Source organism: Fringilla coelebs (genome assembly GCF_963513975.1).
Source record: "Fringilla coelebs genome assembly, chromosome: 10".
Lineage (NCBI taxonomy): Eukaryota > Metazoa > Chordata > Aves > Passeriformes > Fringillidae > Fringilla > Fringilla coelebs.
In genome coordinates, this window is record NC_140036.1 from 19066032 (window position 1) to 19083701 (window position 17670).

The 17670-nt window shown below is 39.9% G+C and overlaps 1 protein-coding gene across 2 annotated transcripts in view; it reads right to left on the reverse strand.

The window, feature by feature from the left end:
• PIK3CA (phosphatidylinositol-4,5-bisphosphate 3-kinase catalytic subunit alpha) overlaps positions 1-17639 on the reverse strand; it is a 42222-nt gene extending 24583 nt beyond the window's left edge. The window contains exons 1-2 of one of the 2 annotated variants that reach the window (XM_084212553.1): positions 17554-17639; positions 740-1148 (exon numbers count right to left, since the gene is read on the reverse strand). In XM_084212553.1, the coding sequence (XP_084068679.1) occupies positions 740-1091 (352 nt within the window). In that variant the 5' untranslated portion in view covers positions 1092-1148; positions 17554-17639. Of the gene's footprint in view, positions 1-739; positions 1149-2181; positions 2307-17553 lie in introns of those variants that run through there. The other variant, XM_084212554.1, reaches the window with a different exon arrangement.
• Positions 17640-17670: the final 31 nt, after the last annotated feature.

Genomic DNA, 17670 nt, shown 5'->3' on the forward strand with positions numbered 1-17670 from the left:
GGAACAAGTATTTCCAGTTGACAAGTCTCTGCCACTGCAGTACACATTTGTTAGCAATGAAACAGGAGTGGGTATGTTTGTACTGCCTCAATTTAATTCTTAACCAAGATGTTGGAACAAGTGCCAGATTCCCTGTGCTTCCATAATGGACCATGGAAAATCCTAAGCTACTCCAGAGATGATTCAAAACATCAATTTGTCTTGCCTTTGCATCTCCAACCTCAGGTGTTTTTTTCCCTTCTCTCCCTATGGCCTTTTGTCAGAAGGGGGAAGAAGAAAGGTGAAAAAACCTAATTTCTGAAATTTGACTTTCTAAGCAAGCTAGAGCAATATTAAAATCTGTGTCCACAAATTTGGTTTAAGATTTGTGATTAAATGTAGAATTTACAATTCTGTAAACTCCAAACTAAATTATAACTGACTTCCCAAAAAACAGGACAGGTGTTGCTCTGTAATAATATGAAATCCTGCTAAAAAATTATGAGCAAAAAGATACCCTCTAACCCACAGACAACTACAAATATGCTTTACAAACCCAAGGTAAACGAAACAGATCAGAAAACAGGAGTTTAACTCACTGATTATAAATATTGGCTTTACTAAGATCAGCATCTTTGGACATTTGATGCAACAAATGGCAGGTATGAAACATGACAGATACAAACACGATGCATTTCGGTTTTTATGTTTTGAAGAGGATGATCAGTTAAACAATGTTTTTTAAAAAAGATAATCTCACCTATTTCTCTATTAAGAATCTTTTCTTCTCTGTTACCTACTGGCTCAATCACCTTTAGGAAGGGCTGAAACAGTCGCAGGTCACAAAGTCTCCGTGTTTCATCGAAAAACTCTTCTCTCTCTGCTTCCTGTGTAACACTTACAAAAATGTAAGAAGATTCATCTTGAAGGAGCTGATAGAGAGGGTACTTCCTTGCTTCTTTAAAGAGTTCATGTTTAATAGTCAGTAAGGTGGCCTCACGGAGGCATTCTAGAGTCACTATCATTCCATTTGGGAGGAGACACTCCACCAGGATCCTGGGGGGCATCAAGTGGATGCCCCATAGTTCACCAGATGATGGCCGTGGAGGCATTTTTAAGTCTTGGGGTAACTCTGTACTTCAAGCACTTAGTGATTCGTATGTGTAAACCTGAGTGAAAATCAGAAATTCAAATGTCAACATTTAAAATACAAACATCACCGAGAATTTCAGATAAAATGGTTCAAATGGCACTTACAGCTGCAGATGAATATTCAGAGCTGTTTTTTACATTCATAAAAAAGATTTGATAAAAATAAGACTAAGAACTTGCATTTGAATCTAAATATCTACTCAAACAAAACAGTTAATAGAATCAAGCTAGTTTGGAAAAATGCCAATATACGTATAGTCTTAAGAATAGAGGATTTTTTAAAATCTGAACTTTTAATTCATTAATAGAACATTTCAATAGCAGAGGGATGAAAATATCCAATGCTCAAATTATTGTAGAAATTTTTAACCAAATCTCAAGCCAAGCTCTCCACAGTTTTAATTTGGAAAGTGAAGCATTTGGATTATCATTATAATCATGTATCATCATTATAATTTGGATGATACAAACCATCAGCTCTTTTTAAGTTTAGCTAAACCAAGGCTCCCACATTTAAAAATGGTTTTTTCTCATCTCAAACCTCTAAATATTCAAAGAACACTTACATTATAGTTATAAATATTTACTAAAAGCTCTAAACTTGATTTTAAGAATCCATGTACACACAAGACTTGGCCATAGCTGTTTCAGATCAGTATAAGCTTCTTACACCAACAGCAAACCCTTTTTTCCATTAATGAGACACAAGAATTGAGCCCCACTAACACTTTGTAGTTGGGCTTGTTTTATTTAGTGCCAATGCCCCGTTCCAGTTCCCTCTGGCAGCTGCAGGAATGTCCCTGCCAAGACAAGGGAAAGGAGGGGAACACCTGTGACCCTCTATCTGTGCTGCTCAGGCCATCTTAGAGCAGAGGAAATGAGTATGAGAAAGAGAGAAAATGAGAATGGGGCACAGTATGAGAAAACTAGAGTCTGAACAGAGCAGAGATGTTTTATAGCCCAGTGGGTGAGGGGAGACACCAAAAAGAGAGCAGAACAGCCCAGCAGGCACACAGTGATAATTCACCAAAAAACACTCCTAATCCCTACCTATTTTTAATTTCCTTAACCAGAAGGAATATTTGTGTGTTTGCAAAAGAAATCCAGCTTGTTCAGAATGTTTTCACTGTTGGCATCCTGTGACAAGACTTGTTGTTTGTAACTCATTATTACAAAATATTTGGTCTTCTTTATTGGAATTCTGATACTTTCACACAGCATCCTAGATTTTTCTGTAATGAAACAGAGTTGCTTATCTGTGTATTCATTGCTCTTAATTTTGGAGAAATCCATCACACAGTCATAGAATGTTAAAGGTTAGAAGGGACCCCAAAGAGCATCTCTTTCCAACTCCTCTGCCATGGGCAGGGACACTTTCCACTATCCCACATTGCTTCAAGCCCTGTCCAACCTAGCCTTGGACACTTCAGGGATGGGGCAGCCACAGCTTCTCTGGGCACCCTGTGCCAGGGCCTCACCTTCCTCACAGTCAAGACTAACATTTACCTAGCCTAAATTTGCCCTCATTCAGTTTGTACCCTTTACTCCTTGTCTTATCACTACAGTTACAAACCCTTCTAGGACTGACTGCCCCTGTATCTCAGTTTTCTTAACAACAGAAAGGAAGGGAAACCCACAAGCCAACAGCTTCACATGTCTTCTGTTGGACCAACTTCCTCAAAACTCTCACTGTGGAAAAGCAATGGCTACAACGCTTGCCCTTTGCTCAGCAAATTTTAAAAATATGTATTTATATAAAAATAAATTTCTACATATATTAACTAAATTATGCACATATAAAATTCACCTGTAACATTTTATATATAAGTAAAGAAAAAGTGATCTTCCCTGCTTCATTAGGATTTCTTTTCTAAAAGGTTTTCTTCCAAGTACATCCAGTACCTGCTCTTCCCACACTTCAGTTCTTACAAAGAAACATCAGAATGAAAATAATGTTTTCCCAAATCCACTGCTTCCTAAGCAACTTCGAGTAGCAATAGGGTTGTCTTTTTTAATCCCTCCTTTGTAGTTGCAGTTTGGGCTTTTAAAAATATCCACTAAAGTATTGAAGCCCCACTGCAGATTTAGAAAAATGCTTTTCCACTACCACCTCATGCATATTTAGAAATGCTTTGCAACTGACTTCTTTTTAAGAAAGAGCTTAAAGAAGCTGTTTTATTTCCCCCGTTATTGTGACAGCCTCAGCGAGCGGATGCTGAAATGGAAAGCTCCCAGCACACACAGTGTATTTACAGAGACAGAATTGGGAAGCTTACCAATTACAAAACATTACCAGTGAACCCAAATAACACCATTCAGAGTAACTCAGAGGGTTCCAAACCACTGATAACTATCCCCAGCCCACAGATAAAATTAAATACACAAGTTAAATGGCATCTTTTTGATCAGGCAAAGCATGAACAAGGTTCCCTCCCCATATCACTGAATCACATGCCCATTTACATTTCTTAACTGTAAACACAGGCAGAAGCACATCACTGTTATGGTACAAACCAGCACAAAGCCCCCAAACAAACAAGAATATGCAGTCATATGAGCTTTCCTATCCACACACACACAATGATAGTACAGATGGACGCAACCAAATTAAATATTCACAACACAGACTCAGCTTGTACCAGCAGCCTTTTAATTTCAGTTCCACCATCCTGCTGAGACTCTTCTGAACCATGAGAGCCCATTTTCACCCAGCCCAAGGCGTGTGTTCTCACCCCTCACCCTGCTGGCACTGGGGCTCCCTGAGGCAACGGGTTACAGGTCAGATGGATGGCAGAGGCAGAGAACAACTCACTTTCCCTTTCTTGTGCTGCCTTCTGTTGCTTTAGCTCCTTCCTGAGATCCCCATGGAGTCAGCCTAATGCAGGTCTGCACTGGGGGGCTGCCTGACTGCAGCAGGGCTGGGCAAGAGCAGCTGCAAGGATGGTGCCTCATGCAAGTTTTCCTCCCTCACTCCCTACCAGCAACAAAGAAACAGAGGCAGGAGTGTGGGACACACATACAACAAAAATGTAAATCCTTTTAGCCAAGCATCTCTTCAAAATAAACATCAGCCTTGGCTTCATTAAAGAATTCAAACCTTAAATGACAAGTCAGTACCTCTTCTTTAAAAACTTGTCAATGGTCCAAATGTGACATCCCAAAGTCTACAATTTTTAGAGCAACTGCACCAAGACAGCAGCTATTGTTTCAAGCTGGGATACAGACATGTGCTGGAATGGTGCATGCAGTCACTGTGTGCACATTCATTCCACTTGCACATGTAAGCACGCCTCCAGGGTTTGCATTTGGAAAGCAAGAATGTAAACAGAAACAGTTTTCAAGTATAGCTGGCAGCTTGTGTTTCTGTGTACACTTTAAAATCTGGAAGACTGCCTGGAATAAATAGAATCAATTATGTTCTTCGACAGTAAAAGGACTGTAATTTTAAGGGAATTCTAGAGAGATGTTATTTAAATCAAACTTCAAGTGAACACTTCATCACACCTGCAATCCCTGACCTTCCTAAAGCACCTTAAACATTTTTCTCCTGCCAAAAGCTTTGGGACATCTGGACTAGCACAAAATCATCTCTAGTTCTGAGATTCCATTCAAAAAGAATAAACATACATGAAGGAAGACAGCAGGAAGATAAACATGCCTTCCATAACACTTGCTTCCAGATACACTTAGCATATGAATGCTAATTTATATAGCCTATTTTCTTGTAGGTTATATAAATAATATAATCTGATATAGATGGTATAGTTCCTTATTAAGAATATGATATTCCAAGTTTAGAAAATTTGGTTTCAGTAAGCTATGACAGTTTTATCGCCTCACAGACACGGTCTCCATATCAGGGGGACAATCTAGGGGACAAATATTGTTGTTCACTTTAACAGACATAGCCTGTCATCAGCACAAGTACCTACAGTTACTTTTGAGGCTCTGCAAGAAGTTCTTCCCTCTCTAAAGTACCAACTAGCAAGAAATGTAACATGCAAGCATACAAGGGAGCAAGAAGTACACTGTGCAGTAATATTGTATTGAAGTATAAAGCATGGGATGCTCATGCAGAGGTACACACATCCCAGTGACTGAGCACTGAACAATCTGCACTGCTGTACACATCAGGCAGTGTTTCAAAACCCATTCAAGAGAACAGACTGAACACTCGATACAATTTTATCAGCCCAGGGTTGAAATTGAATGAGTCATTCAGCAAACTGTTACACTTTAATTGAAGTCCATTAGTTTCTCCAGTCACAAGACAAATCCCATTACACTGTTTGTACAGATAGGATGTAGCAATGTTTTATAATATTTTGTGGCATCTTTGGTATCAGAGAGCTGCTCATTAGGATCTGTGTCTGGATTTGATTTCCTTTCCAGGCAGAAGTTTCCTTTAGACTCCTAGCATTGCCTTCTATTCATTTAACAGTCCAACAATTTATGATCCTGATTTACTGTGCCCTCATCTGTAGGTTAAATGATTTTCCTGATTTTCTCTCACAGTGACAGAAGTATCAATTACAGGTATGACCCCAAATAAGCTTTTATAATATACTGTGGAATCCCCAAAACAGAAGTTGTGAGTTTGTGCAAATAAAAGAGTACCTGGAACAAGAACAACACTTTTCAGAATGCAAGGGACATTTCAACCTTTCTAAATGCCAAAATGTTTTATTCTCACCGTCAGACAGATCAGGCACTCTAAAACATGAAGAGAACTGGACAGAGTTGTCTAATTTTGCTGCTGTCCAAACCTGCTGTGTGGTGACCATAAGACTGCCCCAGACTAGGTATTTTCAGTGCTGTCCTTTTGTTCTTGCTGTTTGCCAAGCTGGCATTCTTCCAGAACCCAGGAAGACGAGTACAAAGATGTCTGGAACTGTCCTCCATGAAAACATTATTATACACAGATTTAACTGGTAAAAATCCTGCTTTGTTCAGAACAGACACCAGCAGGCTGTGGCACTGCAGGCGTGTCTGATTCATACGTATTGCTGTCGTCTCTGTTTCCCAGAAAACGTGCAGATACCCGGAACTCCTTATCTGATCACAAACAGCAGCCCAGGGGAAACAAACAGGACAATTTAACACTGTCAAAAACATCTTAGCATTTAGTTTCCTTCTGAAACAGAGAAGTATTTCCAAACACTACCAATTTTATTTGTAGTTACCCATTTCTTCCACCCTTCAAAACCAGTGCTGAGTACATTTGCGTTATTCTAGATTGAGCTAAAGACCCCTAAAATTATTGGCAACATCTTTAGAATAATAGTACTGCTGAAATATTGGATCTTTTTTTCCTGTGAATGCAAAAGCTCACTAGAAATTAGTGAAAAGCAATTTCAGTTTAGTTAGATATGAGAATATGGGGTAGCTACATTTCAGAGCTGTTCTCTTTGAAGTTATCTTACATCAAGATTTTTTTTCAAAATATAATATTCTCCTAGTGACTCTCGGATACTATGAATAAAATTAATGGTGAGGTCATCCTGAAAAAAGAAGAACTTGCTACCAAGTATTTCCCAAGAGGAACTATGTGTGCTATGTTGCTGCAGGATCAAACAGCTGAAACAAATCCAAGACGATCAGTTTAAAAAGATTTACTATTGCTGGATTATTTTTTTTCTCTCCAAGTGAACCAAAAGACCTTTGTAAATTCTTATTCCGAAATCCCCTTGCTTGCCCTCCCCCATCCATGCAGGCACAGTGTTTATAGCTTCCCTCACTGTCTGGGAGCCATGAAAACAGGATCACGAGAAAGAAGCATTTTCAAGTTGCTGGTGACCTCCAGAACTCCCACTAGGACTGTGCCTTCTCCCTAGGGATCCCATGACATACCAAAGGCAGAATATCTGTCCTAGAACATTTTCTTCCAGCTAAAGGCAGAACTTTTTCTCTTTGTTAAACAAAGAAAAGCCTGGAATTAAATTTTCCTTTTTAGTCCAAAATCATTCAGAAATTCCATCCCTAGCTCCACCTCAAAAGACAGGATTTTGTTATTTATAGAGGACTAGTAACCATAAAGCACAACAAAGAAAAGCAACATATCATCTATTTACACTTCACACATCTGCTTACTCATTATTTCAGCAATGAGCTTGGCTTGCTGTGTAGCAGGATGAGAATTACCTTTCCACCTGGCTCTGTGCTGCTCCTCCACATCAGGCTGTGAGCTCTGAAGGTCAGTGAGCAGCACCCAAATTCTTTCAAGCTGTTTAAATCAAAAGCTTTAAAGTTTGCCAACAAAATCAGAGCAACATGCCATTTTGTACCCATAGAAATAAGATTTTCCTTTGACTACATATTTTTGTTTAATACTTCATATGGCTGAAAAACATTGTTTTATGTGAACATCAGGAAGAACACAAAGTCAAAGCACACCACAAAAGCTTACTCTGCTCCTTGTTGCTAATATTAATTGTTTCAATGTCAGCTTTCATGTGCAGTTCTGCTTTTGGAATTTAGTGCCAGATGATGTAAACAAAAGCTTAATGAAACCAGGTTTGAAAAGTAACAAATGCTGGTTATACAACTAAAAAAAAATTCCACCTTAAATAATGCTGTTTACTTTTCTTTCCATGTTTCTTCCCATCCTCCCACCTTCCTGGGATATTTGGAATGCAGACAGTAAACAGGATCTTTAAAAACAGGAAGTGCTGGCACACAGACAAGGAACCAGAGCAGAGTTAATCCAGGTGTTCTGCGCTCCAGTCTAGTCTGAACCCCCACCCAACATGAGCAGCTGTGTAGCAGACCTGTAACTCAGACCCAGGGCCTTTCCAGTGTTGTTCTCCCCAGATTTGTCACTTTGGCTTTTAGAAGTAACTGCTGCAGCACGATGAACCTCCAGCTGCACTGAGGAAGAGGAAAGATTTCCTCTCTCAACTACCCAGAAAGACAGGGAAAGAACTGCAATAAAAGCCCGGAGGTACTGCAGACCTCACACAGTTACACTTACCTCTCTAACACAAACAACGGTGTCAGGAGTGTTCAATTATTAATACACATTCATCTTTACACAGAATAGTCACCCTGTGAGCCCTTTCTTTACTAAGAAGCAGCTGAAAAAGACATCAGACTCAGACTGACTTACAGTATCTTGTTTACTTCCCATGTAACATTTCTTAGGATGCAGTCTGGCAGCAACTTTAAATTGAGATTTCTGTTGTGTTTCTGCTGTACTAAGTTACTCCAGACCCTGAATGTGTAAAACCAGAAAGGCTTTTGCAGTGGCAGTGGATAGCACCATTCTTGCATCTTCACAGATTTTTACGGTAAGCCTAGAACACCAAACTGGAAACAGAAGTTTCAGTTCTGTAATCCAAATATAAATTAGCTTTCCATTTATGCTGTCTTTACAGACTTCTGCAGCCAAATAGTACTTAACAGGAGCATGGGTTTAGTCTGCATGGACTTACTGAATTCAGTTAGCAGAAATCATTATCTTTTATTTACTGGCAAACAGAGGATAGCACGCAACTTCATTTTTGTTAGAGGATTTGTAAGGAACCACATGCCTAAGCAAAAGCCATGGAAGTAGGTTGTTTTATTTTTCTCTTTGTTTAAACTTGACTGAAAAACTAAAACAATGCTTTCTCCACCGAGCTACTCCTTAGCTCCCTTTTCAAAACCATTTGTTGAGTGAAGGAAGTTTGTAGCAGAGTTAACACAAAGGCACAGCCACTGTAATGAAAAACTCAATTCTGCAGCTAAATACACTTGTCCTATAAACAGCTGAAACTCACACAGTTCTTAGCAGGTTATCCTATAAAAGACACATGGAATAAGACAGCAGCAAACAAATCCAGTTATGTGCAAACCCTGCCCTGTGGAAGCTGTTGTCTATTTCCACACGAGCTACAATCACAACAGGAAAATACCACAGCTTTTCAAGGGTCAGTGACAAATGAAGTCCTACTCCCTATCACTTGTTTGTGATACGGTCAATGGTGATTAACTAAATATTTATTTGGCAGTAGATGATAACCCTGCTGTGAGGTAAACAGCAACAGTTTTCCATAAAATATTTTCAATGGACCAAGATTGTCCTGCCTACCCCCCACACCAAGTGGGTATAATATTCATCAGCAAAGAATCTGGCAACACTAATTGCTCCCATCAGGCTTCATCTCCCTAAAGGTCACAGATCACATCGGTGTATTGCACCTAAGCATATAGGAAAACTGGGCCTTCTATGTGAAACAGAGACTAAATTCCTGATTTTGTAAACTTACCTGACTACTTCATGTAAGTTACAAAGAAAACAAAGTTTTTCTGAAACCTCAAAGAGTGCTTATTCTCATTGTAGCTGTTGACTCTGGTTGAACAGCACTTTTCTCTACATTTACAGGCTGGATACCACAAGACATCAATACATTTGCATTTGTGTTCAACAAGTGCAAACAAACGTGATCCACTGTGACTGTGTGCCAGTAGTCTCTGCATGCTCCAGCCTGAAGCACAAAACCAGCTCTGGTAAACTGGGACATGGCTCTTCAGCATCCTTAACCAAATTGCTATCGCTCTTGTACATGACTGTTAAAAGCATCTGTTATGATTTGATGTTAAAGTTCCCTGCTCAAGTTAGGCTGCAAATGAGATCAAATGCTTGTTCAACAATATCAACATTATTCTGCCACACAAAGTGTATAAGGGAAAGAGGAATGAGAGAGAGAGAGAGTGCAAGCAGGAGAGAGAGAGTCACCACCATGGATCCTGTGGTGTCCCCTTGGTCCTCCAGTGCCCTGGGCTTCTTCACAGTGGTGGCAGAATCCCATGTGGTTCACTCCCAGTCAGTTTTAAACCATCCCTCTCTAGCATGAGAAGCTTGTGTGGTTTTTGCTCCTCATTAGCATGAGAGGTGAGAGTAGGTGTGGTTTTACAGATGCTCATTAGCATGAGGCAGAGTGGGAGTGGTTTTTGGTTCCTCATTAGCATGAGAGGTGAGAGTGGGTGTAGTCTCACCATTGCACATGGTCAGGTCTTATTTTGGTGTCATTTAGGGTCTGCTCTGCAGGTCATACAAGGCATACATCCCTCAAAATGAAGCATCCTCTTTGAGACCCCACTCCTTGGCTTGTGCAGATACCCATTTGTTCTATAACACACCCCAACAAAGCATTGCCCTTGGTCAGAAGTGAAACTCTTCATTTTTGTGGCCCATGCAGAGGCAGCTCTGGTGTTTCTGCAACAAGTTTCACCACTGAGCAAGTGTTTAAGGCAGATGCTGGAAATGTTATTACCCCTTCCTTACAGCATCTGCTTTGCAAACCATGTTGTGCAACACAAGCATAGTAAGCATGAGGCTACTGAGACATGACGCTGTGTGCTGTGCATCCCTTTTTCCTCTACTTCAAAACCCAAACTGTTTCTCTAACAAGGTCAGCATACCAGCAATTTGTGGTTGATGCATCAGAAAGAAATGGCTAGTGTTTGTCTAAACAGATAATGTTTGTAGTGAACATGAACTTCCAAAGAAGTGACATAAGCTCATAGATATTTAAGCAGTGACTATCAGCCACTCTCTGCAGAAGTTTAAGGATTTCCCAGCTTCCCAGTTTAGAACGTCACTTTCATATCCAGATTAAATGGTTTGAGACTAAGGCACATGAAGCCTACTACTACAATCAGAACTCTGTAAAAAGGATATATTAAATTGAAAGGCCTTCATTTTAAAAAAGCCAAAAAGATATGTTAGTGATCAGTCACCGCTGTTGAGAGAGTTTTACACTTTACACACAAATGGACGGTTCTTTGGAAACATTTCATTAGTGTTTTCATAGGTGTGTATATTAAAGAAGACTGAAATCAGTTTTCAGCCTGTTGAAGTTTAACCATGCAATAGCACAGAAGACCACAAAGCTCAAGTGTTTTGGATTTCATTTCCACCCATTAAAAAAACAGCAATTAGGGAAGCGTATCTATCTTGCAAAGCATCTTTTTTGTTGTTTAAATAAATGCCTGCTCACATACCTGGACAACAAGAGACTGGCATCTATAATCATGGTTACACTTCTCATATCACCCTGAAGCTGTTTGTGATACTGCACTATCTGCTGAGGTACAATGAAAAGCCTGGAAAAGAGGTGATGAAAGAAGACCTGAAGAGCTGGATTACAAAGCACTTTGACAACATATTTAAGAAGAGTTTCCATAGTCAGGAATAGGTTTTGCTATCCTTTTCTTCATGTATAAACTCTGCCATTTTATTGCCTGTTGGCTTCTGTTTTCATCTTTATCTCTTGGTGGCAGTTTTTGCCATCGCTCCCAAACTGTCAAAACATTCCAAGCTGGAGCTATCTGAGATCAAGGCAGTGCTGCTGAACAGTGATAACAGCATCAGTGCTTTATCCTCCATTTCAGAGCAAGCTGAAGAGGAAGGCAAGTTATTAGAATTTTAGATGTTCAACCTTGGTTGAACACAATCAAAAGAGTTAATCTCTACCTTCTCAAATAAAATGTTAAAATCAATTTCAACCCTTTCTTTTAACTAGCAATCTCTTATCCAAAACTTCATGTAACTGTATAAGTTTATCCTCTCCAATTACAGCATTACAATTTCATTTATTACCATCTTACATTAAAATACAAATGCAATTTATCACAAATCAATCTTTGTAAATAACTTGTTAGACAGGCAGTGGAACTCACAGGCACATCCCCAAGTATACAGCACAATCAAGACTATTCCAGGTGTCTGGCTGTTGCTTAAAAATAGCTCTTAAACACCAGAGGCTTTCTTGGGACAAGTGCTTAGCACCTTAAAATTGAAGATTTCAGAGGTGACAGCATGAAACTGCATGAAGATAAAACACAATATATTTATCACTTCCCTCCCACCAGTGGAGACTGCCTTGATAAACTGGTAAGTAGAACTGGTTGTTCAACATCCACAAAGGCAGAAGAGCAATTTTCAGTGTTATTAGTATCACTTCCACTTTTACTACTAGTCACAGCATTTCCTGATTGTTCGGTAAAGAGCTGGGAATATAAATAAAAGAATGTAGACTAAGTGTTATGTTTCAGAGTCTAAGCAGTTTAGTGACGCCACAGGCATATTTTGGAGTATTTGGAATGCTAGTTTTGACTTCCCTTTTCCCAGGGGAAGTTAGTTCTATCTAGAAACTTCTTATGTTTGCACTATTGACTTCCATCTTTCAAACCGTGCCTGTAGTCAAGAGCCAAGTTAAGTGTTTTCCAGATTTAATGAAAAGTATTTTAATGGCACAAGCACTGAAGCTGGATCATAACATTCCTCATCACAGAAAGCATATTTATTGAGTTTTGTCAGAACTGAAATGGAATAGTTTGAGAAAGAAACAATTCCTCTCCACTCTGCCTGCCTGGTAAATAAGCCTTTACCCCTCTGCTCATTCTCCCTCATCTGCACTTGCATTTCAAGCATTCCATATTTAGTTTGCCAATTTCTTTGCAGAGATCAATCTCCTCACTTTTCCAGCAAGTCAGATGTCAAAGTCCCAAGGTACTGGAAATTTTGCTCTATTAGTTTCAGATCACAGAAGAGGCATGTACTTCTACTTATGGCTGATTAGTCTCAGATGAAATGCTGAATATTGAATATTTCCCTTTCAGTAATGTTCAAAGTTTCTTGCATTTTGAGGAATTTTTTCTTTGTTGATTGGTGATAGCTAAGAATAAGGTTGTAACAAGGAGTAATTTCTTGATTCAACAATTTAGTGTCGTCTACAAGGATCCACAGCTAACGAGCTGACAGATAAGGACATTTTTCCAAAACAACAATTGTAATTTCACCGGAAAAGTCATGTTTTTGAAAGGAGTGGGACCTAATTTAACAGCAAGAGTTAAAAATCAGGAACAGTCTCGGAACATATTGGGCAAGAGTCATTCATCACCATTAACTGCTAGATTAAGTATTGGCAAAAGACTGACTAACGAGTATGAAAAAAAAGAAAAGCAGAGAAGTCTTAATGACAGATAAGTTTTTTGACATGTTGTACAATCTAGGAGGCAACCATCCAGCTTTCTCTTTTCTGCTGGAGAGAAAATAACCCAAGGGATGTTTCTCTATATTTCTTTCTCTTAGAAAAGGGTCAGAATATACAGATTTACCAGAATAAATGTGAGTCAGCTGACTCAAAATTTCAGGGAACTTACAGTCAGCCTTAGTCAATTCAGTAAGTCTCCTGTGTTCAAGAAATATGCTTTGTGGTTCACAACCCTCTAAAGCAACATTTGCAAATGTTTCGTTAATCAGAAGGTGTAGGCAAAACTGCCAAGGTCTTTCTGCATAAAGATCCACAAAGGAAAGTTAATTAAAGCAAATGTGTTAATGAGTAGACAAAAACCCCAAACAACAAACCTCAGTCTCTTTGGGTTTTATCCAACCCTCCACTGAAAAGCAACAGGACATGAAACCAGAGATCACTGAACCTAAAGCTGTATGTTTGACACAACTGTTTGTTCTTAAACTCGACTGAAGCAGCCACTTCTATTGCTGCAAGTCAAGCGAAAGCTTCAGCAGAACTCCATCATTTTTCCCATTCAACTTGACAGAGGTAAGCTGCCCTCTTAAGAGCTTCATTTATACATTTCTGGAGCTCAGGTATGTGAGCACAGTTTTCCAAAGACAGACTACAACCATTCCCAGGGAGTTTCCTTAGCAGACACAATTGACCAGGTGCTTTTATCCCCTGCTTTGCTGGCTTTAAGAACACTGGGAATAGAGAACAGGTGATGATGTCTACTGTCCCTCACATTTCTTCTTTGGAATATGCAGGCCTCTTAGACTGCCTTGCACAAAATCGGTGCCCAGAATTAACTGGAAAAATAATTTTCTAGAATTCAAGAGTAAATACATCCCATATCAAACAACATATGTGCTAAGTATTGCTTAGATTGAGAAATCAGATGCAGAATTACATAAACTCAGTCTGCTGCATTTCTATATGACTACAAGTTAACACACAGGATTTATAAAAATGCCTCTTTTCCTTTTTGAAACCAATTTAATTCCCCCTACCCCCTAGCTGGGCTTGGTTTTGTGCTGGATTTTTTGTTTGTTTGATTGATTGATTGTGTGTGTTTGTTTGTTTGGATTTTGTTGAAGTTAATACTATACCAGTGCTGCAAGAGCAAAAAAACAACCCAGCAGTTAATACTCAGAGCATTATTTCTGGTTCATTTAGCACTTCATTAACCATTCAAAAATAGATCTGTAGAACAAATTCAGCTGGGAGGAACCTCTGGAGGTTATCTTGACCAACTCCATAATCAAAACAAATCCCATACATTTGTTGTCCAATTAAATATAGAGAGAAACAAATCCATTCTCTCCACTGCTCCCATTTGGATTAGGATACTACAAAGAGACAATTGTAACAGAATTCTTTGCCATGACACATTCAACTTCAAGAGCAAAAGAAAATTCCCATCCAGTTTTAGAATAAATATTTTTGTGGCCTCTTCTAGTCATAGCTACAGACAGGCATCATCCCCTTGGAGCAGCTGGATGTCTGGCTTTTTAAAAGGATGAGACAAAACTCCCAAAAGCATGGAATGCAATGCATAAAAAGCTGCAAAACCCCCAAACCTCTGCTCACACTAGAAGCCACATCTGTTGTCCAGTTAGCTAAAGTGCAAATTCTTATTCTTTCCCTCCAAGTGCTCCCCCTCCAAACCCATCACACACACAAAAAATGCAGTTATGGCCCACTTTTTCTCAGTGGGGAGGATTTACTAGATCTCACATATTTTTCAGTAATTACAAACCAGTAAGCAGCAAGACAAAACTTAGTTTTATAATATTATTTGAAGACTAAACTAAAAAGACAAGTTTTGCAGGATTAGTTTTGTCCAGTTGTAAATAACAAAATCAGTTTGTGCATCAGTATTGAATTTAAAGTATCTTAGCTTCCTCTCACCCAAACACAACACTCCTCAAATGTCCCTATTAACTACAATCTTTGTTAACCTTCATGAATGCACTCAATTAGGCAAAGCAAAGCTACATGATACCAGTCTAGAGCTGCTATTATTTCTTGTTTGGAACTAATGCATCATCATCCCAATTTCCTCTCTCCCCTAACAGGCAAACAAAACCAATAGCAACAATCTTCCATTTGGAAACGGGTGATATTTGCAAGGTGTTCAAGGTATTCCTGACACCCAAAGAATCTGCACCAGAAATCTCAAAGACTGCAAAATGAGCTGATGTTTTAAGTACAAAACATAAGAAAACTGTTTGCAGACTGCATGTCAGCCTTAAGCTTGCTGTCTAGTCATTTATAGAGAGTTTTAACTCAGAAAGAAATTAAAGTTATGATGATCATCAAGGTTGTTCCAAGTTGTATCACACATGAGCAAGCCACACAAAAATTGAGGATCTGTGGATCAGGAAGTCCATTCCTTATGCCACAACACCTTTTAAAGGCTTGCTTTGCTTCCTACAACTGGAAACCTCTTGTGAGGGTACTCAGTTTGTTTTGTGAGATAGCATGAGGGTAAAGCACAAATTTCTTGCTGGTTGGAGAAATTAATATTCTAAAGCTTTGAAGAGCATTTAAAATAAAAAGTTATCCAGGAAAAAGTATCCCCCATTTGCTCAGAGAAAGCAGGAATAGCCTGATTATCAGAGAAACAGTTAACTAAGTATTGAACCACTTTATGACTTCCAATAAAGCACAATTGCTTTGTAAACAAATCAGCTACACCCCCTTTCCCAAAGAATACTCCAGAAAAAAAAAAAAAAAAAAAAAGAAACAAACCCCCCAAAAAAACCCTCTCAGAGCCATCATTCATGCAGTAAATGCAACAACAAACAGAATAAACTTGTCATTGATATACAATGACAAACTGGAGCAGCCAATTAAAACACTTTGGCATGGACTTGTAGGCTGGGATTCTCCTATTCTGAAAAAACACTAAGCACTGTCTCCAGGTTGCTAAGAATGGCACCAAGTTAACACCTAGGAAATGCAGGGCATCTCACCAGTCAAATTCCAACTGCAGCCCTGGACCCACTGCATTTACTGTCCTGATGAAAAAGTGGAATATTCCACAGATCCCATAGGAATTGCATGGTTTCATAAATTCCTCTGTGAACATTGTGAGCTTGGTTGATGTGTGCTTTTATTGGACAAAATACGCTTCTAAATAAGTAACAACTCTGAAAGCTTTCCAATGCTATTCTTTGAGAATAAAGTTATTTGTTGTGAAGCTTTAAGTTCACATGGGGCTTCATTTTAGAACAGCTTATCCAGTCAGTTCCTCATAGCAGACACATTATTAAAACCCATCACCTTGCATACTGGAATATTCCCAGGAACTAACAAAGTTTACTCACAAGATGTGGACTTTGATTATTACATTGTATTATAGACTTGCAGCATGGAAGCAACAAGTAGGAGTACACCTCTATAACTCACTGTGAGATGGAAGAAACTAAAGAATGAGTCAGATCATGATGGGAAAGTTTCTAACTTTATCCTAGCTGATAAATTGGAACACCTGGTATAGCTCAAAGCAGGGATGTGAAGGTACAAATAACTAACAAAACAAAAGAGATTTTTTTCTATTAAGTTCTACAAAATCTAGACTCAGGACCCAATTTACCATTCCTTTATAATTAAATCAAGAAAAGCATCATACTCTCTACTGTCTACTCTTAAAGTATATATACTTGCCTCCTGTTTGTTCTAAATAGGTACTGCTTATAAAGTAACCTTAGTTCAATCTGGTCATTAGTCAAAAAGGAAAAAAAATAGACACAAAAATTATAAAAATTAGAGACATATCCATAACAGCTACAGAAGTAATTGGCCTTATATCTTAATCACTTAAGGAATACTGAAAACAGCCACAAAACCCCCAAAGAAAAACAAACGAGCAGTTTGCGTTAGTTTGGCCAAAGTTTTGCTAATATAGAGCACACCAGAAAGCACACAAATACTGTCAAGAAACAGCAGCTTCATATTTAACATCACTACAAACCGATCTCTGGGCAGCACAAGATACGAAAGAAGGTTTTACAGGTAGCAGGGACGAGACACTGCTACTGTCAGCCGAGTGCATCTGGAAGCAGGAGCTCGTGTGCCAGGATCCCCACACACACACACCCCCACACCCCCATCGGGAGAGGCTCTGCTCCCAGCGGCATCACCCAGCCCCATCCCCGGCACTGCCGGAGCGCACTCACAGCACTCAGCTCACTCCAGGGGTGGAGACACCCACACTGGAAAACAACAAGCCGCTATTCTTCCTCTCCCGGGTCGCGTCCCTGCGAGCACCCCGAGCGCGGGATGCGGCGGGGGAGCTCTGCCGGCCGAGCGCGGCCCCAGGGCCCCTCAGCCCCGCGCTGCCGCCCGAGCCCCCTCAGCGAGCGGCGCTCCGGGAGCGGCCCCTCACGACCCCCGCCGCGCCCGCCTCACTCACCCGCCCGCCGCGGCCTCCCCGGGCCGGCCGCGCCCGCCGCGCCCCGGGCCGCGCACGCCGCCTCCCGCCGCTGCGGCCGCCCCGCTCGCCTCGGCCGGTGCCTGTGCCCCGGGCGCG